Genomic DNA, 16832 nt, shown 5'->3' with positions numbered 1-16832 from the left:
ACACCCGTAGTAATGATGCAACATTCTTAATGAAAAGTGAAAGCACTGAGCTATACCGAGAACTATACTGCACCCGGCTCACATAGTTTGCTTCTCATAAAATCTTAATGGCAAAAAGCACTCCTTTGTATTTTGTATTACTTGCCCCGGTAGCACTACATACTAGCAAAAAATATGCAAAATGAGAAAAAGAAATAAACCAACACACCCTAGCCAGATGCTCTGCCAGTGCTAGCAGGGCAACAAATTACCATCCTTATGATTAAGCTTAAAGAAAAACACAGAGAAAGGACCAACCTGGAAAGATGTCTCCCCTTACAATAGCACCACTCTGCTTCTCTGGGCTCAAACTGCGCATTGCTCGAAGTGCCCGCATGATCCTTTCTTGCCTCCGCATTTCTTAAACAAAATGGCAAATTTTTTTCTCTCTGGATAGTGCTCACATCATACCCAAGTGGCTGCACACAAGCAGCGATTAAGGCTGCCAATCATGGGTGGCTTGTGATATCAGAAAAAAAAAAAAAAACATTCCAAGCATCAGGCTCTCACTGAGACAAGACCTCTTCAGTCAACTCCTTAGTCTCATGACCGCATGGTAGAACCTGATGACGTTGAAGGTTCAGTAACGCAGCAGTAACACAAGGCACATGGATGTTCACAAGTTTATAGAACCAATGTTCACTTCTAGTGCAGTCATACTAATTGTATGCTATCGTACCCCTGACTGCAATCCTTCTTTTGTCAACAAACTTCATTGATTACTGTTAAGTCCAGCAGCTACCACTCCCTCGTGGATTATATAGTTCATGAAGACTTCCACTCTCCTGACATTAACTCCTTCTTTCCCAACCAGCACGGCTTCTGCTTTAGTTACTGGTTTATGGTCTATGGGGGTCTAACGTCCCAAAGCGACTCAGGCCACGAGGGACGCCATAGTGAAAGGCTCCAGAAATTTCGACCTCCTGGGGTGCTTTAACGTGCACTGACATCGCACAGCACACGGGCCTCTAAGAATTTCGCCTCCATCAAAATTCGGCCACCGTGGCCGGGATCGAACCCGTGTCTTTTGGGTCAGCAGCAGAGCGCCATAACCACTGAGCCACTGCAGCGGGTTGCTTTAGTTACTGATGGAAACTTTGTGAATTCACTACAGATCTTAAATTCATTCTCTTCATTTTAAATTGGTTTCCTATTTGAATTTCTTGAAAGCTTTTGACCACATTCCCCCTCACTAAACATTCATGCCTGAGCTTTCATTCTTGAATATTAAGATGGATTCGTTACTTTCACACTGATCGCTCCAATTTGCTATTACTGGCAACGAGAATTCCCCAGCTGCTAAAGCTGTGTGTGTGTGCTCCGCAAGGCTTCGTGATCAGCTTACTTCACAGGACTCGGTTCTTTCTGTGCCCTCTTCTTAAAATGTAGTGCTGGATTACTTTTTCAAGAAAACAATGCCTCACCAAGCAGCCCCGCACTGTGTTTTGCTGATCCAACCTCATATGTGGTCAAAGGATGTCACTGCTGCTCATCCCTCAAAACAACTTGGGGTTACCAGGCAATACCTTGGTTTGTCCCCCTCCTTCGATCCAAAATCTAGTTGATAATACTTCTGTCTTGACAGTGAATATGGCACAGCTATTTGGAATCCAGATCAAGTCTGAAAGATGTCAAAAGCACGCCACCTGCTTTATTTCATCTGTGACACTTCCCACAGCGCCAGCTAATGGCAGATACTCAAAGTTGCTAGTTTGTATCCATTCCAATAATTGTTTTAAACTTTTTTCAACACTTTTTGCAACACTCAGATTATAGGGCCGTTTCTTCAGTTCCATGAGCATTCAACAGTGGCATGACTACAAATCCATTCAACAAATCGTCTTTCCCAGTTGCCATCGAAGAATCGAATTCACTATTTATCCATGCTGTCATCAATGCGACAGTTCTGACAATCTCTAATATCTTACTCAAAGTCCTAACAAGAGTTAGTCCAGTTTTGTTTCTTTTTATTGATACGTTCTTCCCAGCAGTTGTCTCAAACGTCCACAGTTCCTTTTCTTTTCTAAAGTGAATAGCTTTCTTCAGCTGCCATGGCAGTTTTCATCTGACCGAATGACATCGCCAGTGAGGCATGAATTTTTTCCCCTGTTACCTGCCACATTACAACTGCATTACTGTTGTGACCTTTTTAATATTATTTTGATGATGTTCACCCCCCTCCCCATGTGTATCTCCCATTTAGGGTTCATGGATAAAAAAAATGATGACAAATCTAGATGAACAGCACATCTAGTACAATGATATTCATAGGTTCGCAGAACCAATCTAGATGATAGGCACACCAACAAAGTTTTATATGATACTAAAACATAGCTAAATGCTACACAAGAGGCTTTAAAGGAGCATGCACTGTGTCACCCAATGTAAGACTCCTGATTAAAATGGCAGAAATGCATGAACTAGCCCAGTGTAGAAGAACTGGGCACCAAGAGTAATACGCCAAGCTGTGACTTACGAAATAGGTTCACAGCTGTCCACATGCAAGGCGCTTGATGTCAGCTGGGGGCTTTCCTTGCGACGACCCTGAAAAAAACGAAAAACAGACAGGAGAAAAATTATCCACAGCTTCGAACAAGATGATGAGTTTGACGAGTTGGTAGGTATGCACAGCAGAAAAGAGCAGTGTCCACTCTTTTTCATGCCGCATCATGAAATTAGTCTTGCATTACTCAAGTAGCATAATCTCAAACACGAACTTGAAACTCGTGTTCTACTGCTAGTAGTAGTTTGGACCAGCACGATTTGCTGCTGCATCCAGACAGTCAAGCTTTGACTGTGGCCTCGTAAGCGAGCACTATTTATTCCCTGTAGGCCGATCACTCATGCACTACTGTGTGGCTTCTGTATTCAGAAAACTTCTGCACGCACCTGCACGTAATGCATTGCATGGATGTTGGTACTTTGATGGTGTCTGGTATGTTGCGACACCATGAACGCAAGCACATGCAGGTCTCGCCCACCCCAGCCCTTTTACCTAGTGCATGGCTTAGCCATACCGTTCGCTACATCTTACAGATGGCTAACCAGGCCGAAACTCCTAGAGAACATTGACCTCCACATATATACATTGTCCCTTTCCCTTTCCTCCACACTTCTCTTCATTTTTCCCCACGCCACACAAGAGTTCAATTGCCAGAAGCTTTGTTATACCCGTGTCACATGGGCATTTTCAAAGGCTATCGAGCCAACAGCCTTTGAGATTTTCAACTGCTATCGAATTCGAAGGAGTTCTGCCATTGCTACACAGCAAACTAGATCGCCGTCAAGAGTTTCTATCATCTTATCACAAGGTGTTGTGGCATCACCGTCGCCACTAATAATGTTGCAGGCATGCTAGCAATGGCTAGCAATTAGCTTACAAGTTTAACCTGAAAAGGTTAAAAACAAAATGTTTATTTGTTACAGTAATATTAAAGGTGCACTGAAGAGGAATCTGAACACGTCTTTTTGCTGCGGGAACTCGATCTACACGTTCCTAGCATTCTTAGAAACTGCGACTTATTGCCCTGTGTGGCCGATTTCCCTAATTAAATCGAATTAACGTCCGGCTCCCGCCTTTTTTTTTTTTTAATTCTCCCTCGTACGGTGGGCGGAGTCGACCAACGCGTGGAGTGCCTTTCAGCCAGTCCCGTGGCGGCTTTGCTTTCGCTTCATTTTGTTTTTTAGGTTTCCGTGAATAAATAGTTTCATTTGCAGATAATATAACCGCAAATTAAGCCCGCAGAAATAAAAATACGCGTGGACTATTTGCTTCTACGGACTACTACGTATTACTCCGCCGATGGCAGAGCGGCAAGCCGCCACGGGACTGGGTGAAAGGCACTCCCCGCGTTGGTCGACTCCGCCCACCGTACGAGGGAGAATTAAAAAAAAAAAGGCGGGAGCCAGACGTTAATTCAATTTAATTAGGGAAATCAGCCACACAGGGCAATAAATCGAAGTTTCTAAGAATGCTCGGAACGTGTAGATTGAGTTCCCGCGGCAAAAAGACGAGTTCAGATTCCTCTTCAGTGCACCTTTAATGACTCATGAAAAGAACTTCATTGTCTTGAACATGTTGCAGTAGCATTTATGCACTTCTGAAGAAGCTGGTGGTGGTTGTTTTTGCATCGCTGGCAACAATCGTATTGCACTTGCTGCGATGCTTTGTAGCCTGGCCTGTCTTTTTATTCTGCAAACGTTGTATATTTTAAAGTGCCATGTTTTTCAGAGACAATACTGCAATGATTTTATTACCCAGTGTGTTGCTGCACGTGCTCCACGTCTGAGTGCTTGCAGCCCCCACTGCATAAGGCCCTTGAGACCTCAGTAGAGTTCCGCAGTGCTCCGTTGACCCGACAGACTATTGCATCAATGGTGATCAGAGCCGCTAGTGTGGCAGCGCTCGATTGTATTTTTGAGTGGACAGACTATCAATTCGAGGGCCTTCGAAATGACTGCGTGACAGGGATGTTAGACCGCTTTGATGTGGGTAAAAAATTTCCCCTTTTGTTAGCACTAAATATGCACACACAATCTGCAACTTTATGTCGCCTTACTGGCAATTTTCATGAACTATAGGCAATGTTGCAGTCGAGGAAAGACGGCAACTGCAAAGAGGACTCCACCTGTGATCAGCCTGAGTGCATTAACAAGTTTCCTTGATTGCACAACTGAATCATGTTTTTTCATTGAAGGTGAGTGCCTAGTTTTAGCTGAACACTTTGTATAATCAGTGTAATATACAGAACCGATGACAAAAAGGAGATCGTCAACCTGTGTCTGCAAACATCCGCCGTGCAGGCAGAACCGCACATGATTGTTTCCCTCTCCAGGATGTTTTTAGTGATGTTACATTGTTCCAAACCGGCGGGAAAGGCAGAAAAATGCAAGCACATCTTGTGTTTACCGTTGTGCTGTTAAGGTAAGCAGGGCTTTGTGATATCACTGCATAACGCTGAAAGCTAAAATGGCTCGCGACAGCTTCGCTTTCTACCATCGTGTGCTTGGATTTCAATTCAGGAAGCTGAACCCCAGGAGCATTTATGTACAACGCTCACTTCAGTCAAGCAAGCAATGCCCTTGTATGTACATTTGTGAGGAGATTTGTTTAGAATGCTGGAGCAATGTGCTGCAGACAAAATCACAGCACACAAGTGCTATGTTAAGGGCAATGTGATCGTTCCTTGGTTCTATTTCTGAGCAGCTCAGCTCCAGCATGAACACTGGACGTGAAACGCAGTACCTGCTGTAAAATTTTGCTGCGTTTGCTGTGCAGAGGACCACTCAAGCGCTCAAATACAAGCCTGTTCACATTTGTACATCACTCAGAAGAGCAAGGATTTTGGACTAGTTGGTATTGCATTTAAAAGTAAGAAGCAGCGCGAAGCAACACGGACACACGAAGACACAGCGCTCGTGTGTGTGTCGTGTCTTCGTGTGTCCATGTTGCTTCGCGCTGCTTCTTCCTTTTAAACACATATGTGCATTGCGGCATGAACTCGATACCATTGAGTCAGGGTGCACTCTCAGAGGCACGACAGCACGGGTTGCTTTGCTTTGATATTTTATTTTGTAGACCGCGAAACATGTGTTAGAATGAACAGACACCAATACGAAAACAAAAAATGCAGAGCAGAAAAAATTAAATTCCAGTGCTCTAGTTGTAGCTTGGGTTATGACGAGGTACAACTCTGCGAGCATTACGGTTGCATCGCAGCTGCAATTGCAACGACCAGCTACGATTATGACTTGAGTAGTTCAATTAAACCCAAAGAAAGCTATAATGGAAGTGAGTCCTTACCTCGAAGAAAGAAGTCATCTCCCTGAAAATGCCTCGAAAACACGACCATCAACACTATGGCCGGTTGCCAAACTGCACTTTTTGCACCCAAAGCTGCATTCTCTTCGGGCTCCTAGCTGTGTTAAATTAAGCAACAGAACTGTACCTCCCGGATTTTCCATCTCGATGTATAAAAAGGCACGCAGTAGTGCTGCTGAGCTTTCTTTTTGCCACGACATTCCAGAGATGACATACGAAAATGCTAGCTATGCAGCCCCACCACCACTTGGTAGAGTTCTCCAAAGACCGGATTGCAATGCAGCTGCAGCATGTGGTTTCTATGCCGTGAAAACCAACCAATATTTTCGCAGGAAAACTATGACAACAACGTCTGAATGCACCCACCGAGCACTCGCAAAGGGGCAAACTAATGCTTCTGAGACTAGTTCACGGCGCAGTCACAGCGTGGCGTTGATTTTGTGAAACATGCCTGTAGATACACACTCATAGGCCAGTAACTAACCACGCCAGTAAATGAATGAACAAACACATGACTCAGAATATGCGCATGCAGTGACACTGAGGCTGAACCCACCTGCTGTGGGCTGTAGCTGGCTGGACTCCTCTGGGACCGGACGTCACCCACAATGGGACCACTGGCAGGGGTAGCGTGCAAGGGAGCAGGCCATGTCAGCTTTTTCTTGCAGCCATGTGTCATCACAAACATTTATGAAGCTAACACGGAAAAAAAATTTTTGCTTACACCCATCGCAGCATGAAGCTATTTATTCACAATGCGAAGTTTCTAGGTGAAATTTTAAGCGCTTCACTTTTATTTTAACTTTGATAAGTGAGCAAACACTTGTTCATTTTCTCTTTCTCCAGTGACATTTTCACCACCACGACCATCACTATCCTTACTATTTCTGTACTTTGTGCACCGCTATATCAGACGCTAAATCTTCATGCTAAAGCACTGCATACCAAAAAGCCAAGGAATAAAGGTCTGCAACATTAGTTACACAAACTGTACCTGCAGCTAGAACTTGTGAAGTTAACGCTTCCCTAACCACACCCATAGAATGTCGACTACCTATGATCGAAAAATTTCAGCGGGCCATTTGAAAGCTGCCACAGAGTTTGTGAGAGACATTGCACCACCTGATGGGTATATCTTGAAAACTGAAACTTTGGTTTGTGTGTAGCAATTACTGTAAGGTAAATTTTATCCTCTTTACACAAATGTAATGCGAGTGTTCTTCCTCAGATTATCTGTTTCAGAACCCACCTCCCATTACATTAGAAACCAAGGTACGAATGTAACGAGATTTCTTTTTTCTGCTGCTCTTCAATATACCTACAGCAACCTTCACAACCAGACTCGCAAGCTGCTAGGAGAAGCCACCTTATTGATAACTCTGGGGCCGCACGGCACGAGCCCTTAAGAAAAGGGAAATAAGAGAAGGGTGAAGGATGCACGACTGGGCAGCACGACACATGAAGCGATAGTGGCATGACATTGATGGCAGCCGCTGCAGCATGGCAGGCAGTATACTTTAATGCGTCAGAGGCTTTGGTGCAGTCGATGGTGTTGCGCACATTACTGAAGCGTTGCCTGGCAAATATTAATGCGTCAGCAATAGAAGCCCGATCGTGAAGAAAAGCCAGTGTCTGTCGTATGTGTGTGTAGATGGGTGTGTGGTGTTCTGACCCTGTTTAAGTAAATAAATGAAAGCCTCCCATACTTATAGCTGTGAGCAGGATTCGAACCCCCACCGGTGTGAACAGATCAGCTTCGCTGGCCTTTCATCACACGCACTGAACTGCCAGGCTCTCGCGCTGTGCTCACATCACAAGGACTAGTTTGTGAAGCTGCACACAGAGGGTGCCACAAATCCATGACACATGCGCTAGTTTACGTCTGGAAGGAGTCCGGAGAGGTTTCCAAGCAGTTGCACTAATGGTCTGCCTTATGTGGTGTGGCAGTTTAAAGGGAAACTGCCTAGGTTTTAGAAATCAACGAGCTTAAGAGGGTCGAATGTGTGAAACCTGCAGGTAAAGCATGCGAAGTCTTTTTGGGCTAGCACTTGAAACAGTGAAGTGATCGCCGATTAAAATCCGGACGCCCTTCAAGCTTCTCCGCAGCGCACAACGCCAAGTGGGGGGCGCATGATGACGTCATCGAAGGTATCGGTACATTTCCAATCCACAAACGCCTGCTTTGAAGGAAAAAAACTAACACCACCGAAGGCGAACCCTGCCAAGAGTTGTTTGGCAGTGTCTAACGAGTCAGGACAGGGTGTGGCTGACGACAGCGGTAATTTGAAATCATACCTTCCGTGACGTCATGCTGAGTTTCCCTGCACTCCTCCGGTGCATTGAGGAAAAGCGCAAAATTAAATAGTCGATTACGTCACTATTTTAAATGTTAGTGCGAAAACACTTTGCGTGCTTTACCTCCAACCTATATAGATTCGAATCCTTGAATATCGCGAAATTCTCAAAAAAGTGCTGCAGTTGCCCTTTAACTGCTTTTGTTGGATAACAGCAAGCAGTCTAATCACAAAGCCAGACCAATATACCATATAATCTAATGTGAGGGCCGCACCCATGTATGGTCTGCACCCCGTTTTGGACTAGATAATTTATTTAAAAAAAATGTGGTTATGCGTCTTCAAAATTCACACCCGAATAAAAAGAAAGTGTGGCCCTTACACAAGATTATACGGTACCTTAGTTCTGAGAGTGACAATTAGTCTAAGTGTCGACAGCACATTTTATGTACACTTTAACTTGAGGTCATCATCATCATCATCAGCCTGACTACACCCACTGCAGAGCAAAGGCCTCTCCCATGCCTCTCCAATTAACCCTGCCCTTTGCCAGTTGCTGCCACTGTATCCCTGCAAATTCTCAATCTCATCCGCCCACCCAACTTTCTACTGCCCCCTGCTACACTTGCCTTCTCTTGGAATCCACTCTGTTACACTAGCATGCCGAGCTAGATTTTTCCAAACATAAGGCTAACTCCGAGCTTTGTACAGGGAGGTAACTCTTCTACACATGTCTACGCACAGATAAAAAAAAGGAAAGTAGAGCAATTCATGAAATAGCTGTCCGAGACAAAAACGGACCAAGACACAGGTAGGTGCTACTCACTACACAGGGCTAGCAGGTGGCTTGGGCGACACGGTTGTAGACACTGCAAAAGAAAACACACACATGCTGCAAAACATGAAAGAATTTCATTTGCCAAAAGATACACTGGCTACAAAAGTACATTTCGTGAGGCTTCGTTCAAAAAAAAAAGAAGAAGAAGAGAAACCAAGGGTGGGCTATTCAAGCAGGAGGAGGCACACAGTGCTGAATTAAGTACCCCAACACTACAGTAGCCTCATGATAACTCAAACTCGGATAATTTGTACTTTCGGTTAACTGAAACAAATATCAAAATTTTCGTTGCCCGAGTGTATTTCCAATGAGTTTTAAAGCCACTTAATACGTACCACAGTTTCTCTTAAATGCTCAATTCAAACTTTTTGTCTTAGTCCAATACTCCAAGCACGCAAAAGAGCGGTGGCTGAGGTTGGATACATCAGGTTTGTGGTGGTGCGTAAGGGGAAAATTTGGCCCGTCCAAAGACGAAAGTGGTCTGGATGGGGGGCCGTGCTGAGACCCATTCAACACCTTCAAGCTATTGGAGGCACCCTGTCACCCCGCACCGAATGTGCGTACCTCTCACTTCCGTCCTCGTGGTTCTTCCTGTGCGCCAAAAATGTGTGCTTATCATGAGTTACTAATTGTTTCTGTGGTGAAGCCATCCTTACATGGGCGCTACCACTTGTTGTTAGTCCCACCGCGGTGGCTCAGTGGTTACAGCGCTCGGCTGCTGGCCCGCAAGACGCAGGTTCGGTCCCGGCCGCGGCGGCCGAATTTCGATGGAGGTGAAATTCTAGAGGCCCGTGTGCTGTGCGATGTCAGCGCACATCAAAGAACCCCCGGTGGTCGAAATTTCCGGAGCCCTTCACTACGGCGTCCCTCACAGCCTGGGTCGCTTTGGGACGTTAAATCCCCATAAACCTAAACCTAAACTTGTTAGAAGGCCCCATCTTGACAGCGTCACACCTGTGCAGGAGGCCATGGAAGGCCCTGTTATTTTGGAGTAGTTCTGCTTTGACATTGCTGCATTAGTCGGTGCATGCACTGATATGCGCATAGGGAAGGATGAAGACGAAGCTCGTGAGTTTTTGGAGAAGACGACGGTCGAGCAGTGTCGGCTGGTGCCTGCAGAAAACGCCCGTTGTTTGAAAGCCCTGTCTTCCGCGTCCGCTCTCTGCAATCCCAAGCGGAACTACCCCGTAACAATATTCCTGACAGTTGACATGCAATACAGCACGACGGAATTGAAAAAAATTATCACTGCCATGTAGTTTTCACTCAAAAGCATCGAACCACTGCTTAATTTTTTTACCAATTAAATTTGCTCCAGAGCAAAACTTTTCCTTTTTTTTTGTAGTTGTTCGAAAATTCAACCTTCGGATAATTTGAATGTTATTTTAGACTCGCTTGAGGTCCCAAATGTTGTGGTTTTACAGTACTGGAAAACTAGTGCATTATAAACCAGTGTACTATTGAAATTTTTTCAACCACACAACCAGTTGGAGACTTCTGGTTGACTAAACATATCAGTGCCTTCCGCCCATATTTTATGTTGTGCTTATTTGCAGCAACACTTGCACCGTCAAAACGTCCCAGAATGCTTTTTGTATGCACAGATTTACCCATAAAAGCAAACCACATTTATTCTTGGATCATGTTAAAGTGCACCTCTGGTAACTCAAACAAAAATCTCTGGTCCCCTGATTTTTTGCATTAATGAGAGTCTACAGTACTACAGTTACGAAATTCCACCATGGATTAGTAACTGTAGTTAATAGCGGTAATGCATCTTGTACCACTTCACACACTGGAATGCAGTGACAAATGATACAAACATCCTGCTGTGACCCCCTTCCCATGCACTGCCCTCTCCAATGAAATGCAAGTTGCCAGTCTCTCCACATGGGACAAGCATTCCTGTCAGGTTGCCGAGCTTCATCATAACAGGCAGGTGCTGGCATAGTCCCCTGCCTTTAACCATTCTCAGCCCTCGTGCTTACTGGGTGGTGGTGTCCGAAGGCCTACTGCCCCAGCTGCAGGGCATTGAGCCCTGTGCAAACATGTCAACTGTGTGCTGATGACAGATGCTGCTCAGACTCCGCATAGTGTGCAAAACTGAGCCGTAAGGGGGAGCCGTGCACACACCTGCTGCGAAGCAGAGCACCCAAGAATGAAAGATTTCACATGTTTTCCACTGCTATTCTGCCGCTTTGCCTCATGAGGTAACTAAGTCCAATGCGAACAGGGCAACTATTGATCTTGTACACTCGGTCAGAACAACAGACCACATTCAAGGCTCCTAGTTTCCCACAATTCCGCAAAAAAATTGCGGATTTAAGTTTCTTTTTTTGCCGAATGGTGTGTTAGCAGCCACGCTCTCTTTTTTGATGCTATTGCTGTTACTGACATCACCAGGAATGACAGTGTGAAGAAAAATTGACTATTTTGCCTTATCTGCGTGAATATAATGCAAGGAGGGAGCCTTAGAACTAAAGAGAAGTTAAAAAAAATATTAATAATGCAATCTTGAACTCTTCAAACCAAACATAGCTGATGGCCCTCAAAGTAAACCCAGATGGCACATTAAAATACAGAAGGAATGAATACGCTAACATTATTTTTGAGGCAACGCTCCATATGTGGGCGCCACAACTGAGCGAAGCCGATACCTTTAATGCACGCAGCCTCCCACGCAGCAGCAGGGTTTTGAGCTGCCTGCTCTGGCGCCTGTTTGCCTTTCTTTGCTTTTCATACTGCATTCAACTTTTTCAGTGCCTTCTCTTTCTCAGCGACCTGCACTGCCTTCTTTCTATATCCATCCATAGCCACCTTCTCCTTAGTGCTTGCACAGTGCACGATTTGTCCCAAGGTCATTAAAAAGCTGGCTTCTCCTACCAGCTTTCCAGGGGTGGTGAAGGTCACTTGGGTAGCTACCTTGAAAAGCTTGAAAAAAAAAAAAATCGCACTACATTCACACCTTAATTCTGAATATAATGCGGGGTGCATTTTGAAGCATTACTTGATGTCTCCTGTGGAATTAAAAAATTTCCGCCACAGAAAGTTAGGGGCCCCTTAACAATACTGATGTTGATGATTGACTTTCACCCACACACATAGCTGTTGCTGTAATCGCTTGCAACTTGCTTGTATTATCTGCAAAACGTCTTCAAATGAAATAAATTTATCTTTTTAATAAGTTAATGAAAGTGCATAAAAAGTTTCTAAACATCAGAGTTGGAAGATTGCCAACAAGACAAATGAAAACAAGAACAATGAAAATTTGCAATACCGACAGAGCTATGCTAGGCTAATAACCACGGAGACCTCTCCTGTATTCAATAAAGTCTCCCTCTCTCTCTCTCTCTCTCTCTCAGCAAAGTGCAGTAATGACCAATGCTAATGACCACTGGTTTCAGAAATCCATGTTGCCATAAAGTCTTTATCAGGTGTTATTGCGTCCTTTGCAAGCCTAATCCTAGCAGGTGGCGATAGCATGCAACAGCTTCACTAGCTTTTTCTTGTTTTTAATCACTTCTGGCTTTACTGAGCCATACGGTATGTAACAAATCAGCAAAATAGTTCGCTTAGGGCACATAGAGGGCTCCCCAATAAGAAAGAAAAGTACAAAATAGAATGCGTTCTTTGCCTATGTCACTATACTCTTTTAGGTCTTGCTGTAATCCACAAGCCAGCACATAAATGTAGCAAATCCTAAATGCAATTTGAAGCTTTTACCTATTTTCCAACATCCCTACTCTTTCATTTTGCTTAAATGAATTTTCACTCTCCAAAAGCGGTCAAGTTATTAAGACAAAGTGAAAATTCAACAAGATTATAAGCTATCCTCAACAGCAGCAGCCAAAATGAAACCTGAAAATTGCCCTGAGTTGCTTTTTTTAGATGTGGAGATTGACATCCCTTTACTCAGATGGCCAGACTCCCAGAAGATTCTATTGGCTGGATAAAGGAAACGATGTTTAGTTTAGTTTATTAGGGTTCTATGTACCAAAGCGACTCGGGCTATGAGGGACGCCGTAGTGAAGGGCTCCGGAAATTTCGACCACCTGGGGTTCTTTAACGTGCACTGATATCGCACAACACACAGGCCTCTAGAATTTCGCCTCCAAGGAAAGGATGGTAACACAGGCAATAAACAGGTGATGGAGAATGAACTTACCAATTTCTTGCGGCTCAGATATGACCTCGAGGTAGGCAGCAGGGCAGATACCACGCTTGGTGCCAATGCGGCCTTCATACCAGTTGGCGTCCACTCGTCGTACGAGCACCACTGTTTCGCCCTGAGCAAACGAGACACCACATTATTGCGGACATCAAAGGCACAGGTGGCCAGATCCTCACTCCTGTGAGTACGCGCCGTCACACAATCTCTGCTGCGACATGCATTTCAAATACAAATGGCAATCCCTTTCTTAATTCACAGGGCCACACTATCAGGGCCACAGAGGAGCATGAATGCCACACGAGAGAATCTTGTCGCAGGAGGACAGAGCTTACTCCCATATTCACAAAAACCACAAATCACATAACCACAAGCATACACTGAGAAGCAGCAGCTGGAAACAAAAAACACTGTGTAAAGTGGCCATCAAAGTTCTCTTCACTGTGGTGTTTTTCCGTTTTCCAGCTCTCACAGTGCTTTAAACTATACCACATTGTTACAGATTGGGTATTTCACCTAAATGCCAACTACAACTAAAACAAGCTTCTAAGTAGACTTGTGAGCAAAAATCTACAGTCTACGTGTCAAAAAAAGAAAACGCCAAGCTTCTCCACAGCCATGGCAGGCAGGCTGAAACTGACAAGTGCATTTGTCCAGCCATTTGCACTATTGCAGGTTGCATGCCAGGGCAATATAGAAGCTTGACATTTTGTTGAACTCACATCCCAGAGTCTTTTGCACATGAGCGTACATACCAGCAGACAAAAGACATGCCATTTCTTGGCATGTTACGTTTACACAAAGAAATAGCCTTCTGGGGTACTACCTACAGGGTGTTGTTGCGGGCTAGCTGGTTGAACATTGTTAAGAGGGAACAGCGCAAACACAGGACAAAGAGAGGAACGTACAACAAAGGCGCTGACTTACAATTGAAGCTTATTCGAAAGGTGCACACAGAATAAACAGTGTTGAGGCAAGCTGTCAGCTGAGTCAACATCACAGGCGGTGTAAAGAGCCCCAATAAAAACAATACATTCTTAAAAGCTGTAAAAGATTTGAACAAAGAAAAACGCCTATGGGGAGAGTGACATAAGAAAATGAAAACAACAAGATACATGAGAAGGATGGATAAAGGTGAAGGATACAGGTGAAGATACAGGTGAAGGATGTAAAAGGGTTAAAAAGTTAAAAGTGTTCTACGAGAGATAGGATCACTTTTTCAGATAGGCAGTCTCTTAGTAGTTAGATGGACGTACTGCTGACACATGTGTCACCATGGTCTTGAATTAGGTAAGCTTCGTGTATCTCATGTGTGCGCTTCCCGTGATATCTTTTCAACATCTTTGTCTTGTCGAGAGCTGGCACGCAACAGAATTTCTTACAGTGAATGGCCTGGTTGCTGCCTATGCCAGTCTGGAGTGAATTCGAGTGCTCCATCAGCCCAGCCCACACAGGGCTTTAGATATGGTGTCTTCAAAACCATGGTGACACGTGTGTCAGCAGTCCGTCCATCAACCTGTTATCAAAAGTCTGCCTATCTGAAAAAGTGATCTCTCTACTTTTTAACTTTTTAATCTTCTTACATAAAGTGCTTGTTCCTTGTTAAAATCTTTTACAGCTTTTAAGAATTTATCACTTTTATCCGTACCTTTACACCCCTCCTGACGTTGACTCAGCTGACAGCTTGCCTAGAGACTGTGTGTGCACCTTTTGAACAAATTTTAGCTGTAAGTCAGTGCCTTTGTTGCACGTTTCTCTCTTTGTCCTGTGGAGTGAGATTGGATTCAGAACTGTCATATCGCACAGGCTCAAATTCAAAGTAACTTCTAAAGAAAAAAAAGACATTTGATAACATCATTTGTTCACTGCCACTTGGCATTCACAATCAAACGAATGCGGGGAACTGCCTTCAGATTAATTTCAGCAACAACTACGTTGTCATGAAAGCAGAGCTTTTGAAGCACAGAGATGTAAAATTAGGTTGAAAGCAAGAATGCAAACATCAAAATCAATGCACACTGTTTTTTTCATCATAAAAATAAATATCACGTAACTTTACTGTACAATGATTAATATTTATTTACAAATATTATTAACCCTTTCAATGTATAGCGACGACCATCACTGCTCCAATCCGAAGAAGATGATGCCACACAGCTATTTATTGCGCCATATGGCACCCGGACCATGTGGACAAAAAAAAAATATACAATTCAGCTTCTTAGGCTGGCAGAACTCATTAATGTGCCTCCACAGCTGTTCCCCTTCTAGCCTTTCGGCAGTAGAAAGAAGCAGAGTTGCTTTCTCTTCGAACCTTACTAGCTGGAATCAATAATTTCCCCAGCCCTGGAGTTCATTTCAGTGTCTTCTGCATCAAACAATTCAAAACCACAACTAGACAATAAGCTCTGCTACCCATTGCTTTTCAACAAAGATACATTACAAGACTTGTAACAGCAACAGCCCAATGACACAGCCTTAGATCACGGAGGTCTGCATTTAACTCTTTCATTACCATGCTACTAAACATCGATCACCGGTGACTGACGGATTCGGGGCACGATTTCAATGCTACCAGGGCCGCCAAGGATTTGTTGCGCTACCTAGTTTGGGATTTCAAAACTCTACTTTTTTTTCTAGCAAGTTTGTATTTTTCTCGCAAGGCGGCAATTTTCGAAATGCCTCTGAAGTTGAGTTTCCGGCGTAGTGACGGCATCAGCCACAGAGACGACGTGCGATTCTGCTGCTTCTGCAGCAGATTTTTTTGGTGCTTCAAGCAGTAGTGACTCTGATGACAATACTGCATCATCAAAATTTGATTCTAACGAAGAAACTGTGCAACCTCAGCATGAAACATGGGCACCTGTCCACAGCCCGGAGGCTTCGTTTTCCGCTTCGTCTCTTTTTTTCACTCATGCAGCCGGTTTACACATCACACCAATGTCATGAATGATACGTCTGCTTTCTGCAGTGTTTCAGCATCATATGAGAAAGATTTACTTCCATCTGCCCAAAAAGGAATCGACTTCGGGCCTACTAGAAATCAGGACACAGACCTCAGATTGATGCCTCGTAATAGCCCAAAGTTGTTCGCCAAAGCTGTGGATGTCTTCCGACTGGCCCTAATTCATCCGAAATGTCTTCCGAAATAGCTTCTAGTATAATCAAAGCATTGTAAGCGTTTTCAAGCAATTTACAGTCAAACCTGGTTATAGTGTACACGAATATTACGAATTATTGGCTACATCAAACTGTTCCTAGATATTTTCAACAAACACATGCATTTCTTACTTTATAATATCGAATGCGGCTTACCACAAAACAGTCATACTGAACTGCCGAGCACCACACTGGGCCCACTCAGATGGCAGGCAGCAAACTTTGCCTCTCTACACAGGTGACTAGTGGTGGTGCGGCAAGCGTTAGTGCCAGGGTTTCAGCACCATAGAAGATATAGCAGCGAGAACAACTGGTAGCCAGGCAGCCAGCGCTCGTATGCACCTCTCGCACCTATCGATAGTGTACTGGAATCAGAGGTATGGTCGGTGGTTGTAGCTTTCTAGCAGCCATCCTCTGCTCATATCGACTGTCACGGAGCGGAGGTGGTGACGACGATGATTGCTTTATTCCTGGCGGTGATATTTTGCGCAACACTGCTGTAATGCAAGTAAG

The 16832-nt window shown here is 44.2% G+C and overlaps 1 protein-coding gene across 12 annotated transcripts in view; it reads right to left on the bottom strand.

The window, feature by feature from the left end:
• LOC149358053 (uncharacterized) overlaps positions 1-16832 on the bottom strand; it is a 284686-nt gene that overhangs the window by 12965 nt on the left and 254889 nt on the right. For 10 of the 12 annotated variants that reach the window (XM_089585028.1, XM_089585029.1, XM_089585031.1 and 7 more), the window contains 4 exons: positions 13158-13278; positions 8981-9023; positions 6417-6477; positions 2516-2583 (listed from right to left, as the gene is read on the bottom strand). In XM_089585028.1, coding sequence (XP_089441154.1) covers positions 2516-2583; positions 6417-6477; positions 8981-9023; positions 13158-13278 — 293 coding nt within the window. Of the gene's footprint in view, positions 1-2515; positions 2584-6416; positions 6530-8980; positions 9024-13157; positions 13279-16832 lie in introns of those variants that run through there. The other 2 variants (XR_016291914.1, XM_089585033.1) reach the window with 2 other exon arrangements.

Source organism: Amblyomma mixtum, chromosome 3, assembly GCF_055824585.1.
Source record: "Amblyomma mixtum isolate Tamu chromosome 3, ASM5582458v1, whole genome shotgun sequence".
Classification (NCBI taxonomy): Eukaryota; Metazoa; Arthropoda; class Arachnida; order Ixodida; family Ixodidae; genus Amblyomma; species Amblyomma mixtum.
This window is presented reverse-complemented; position numbering and strand designations above follow the sequence as displayed.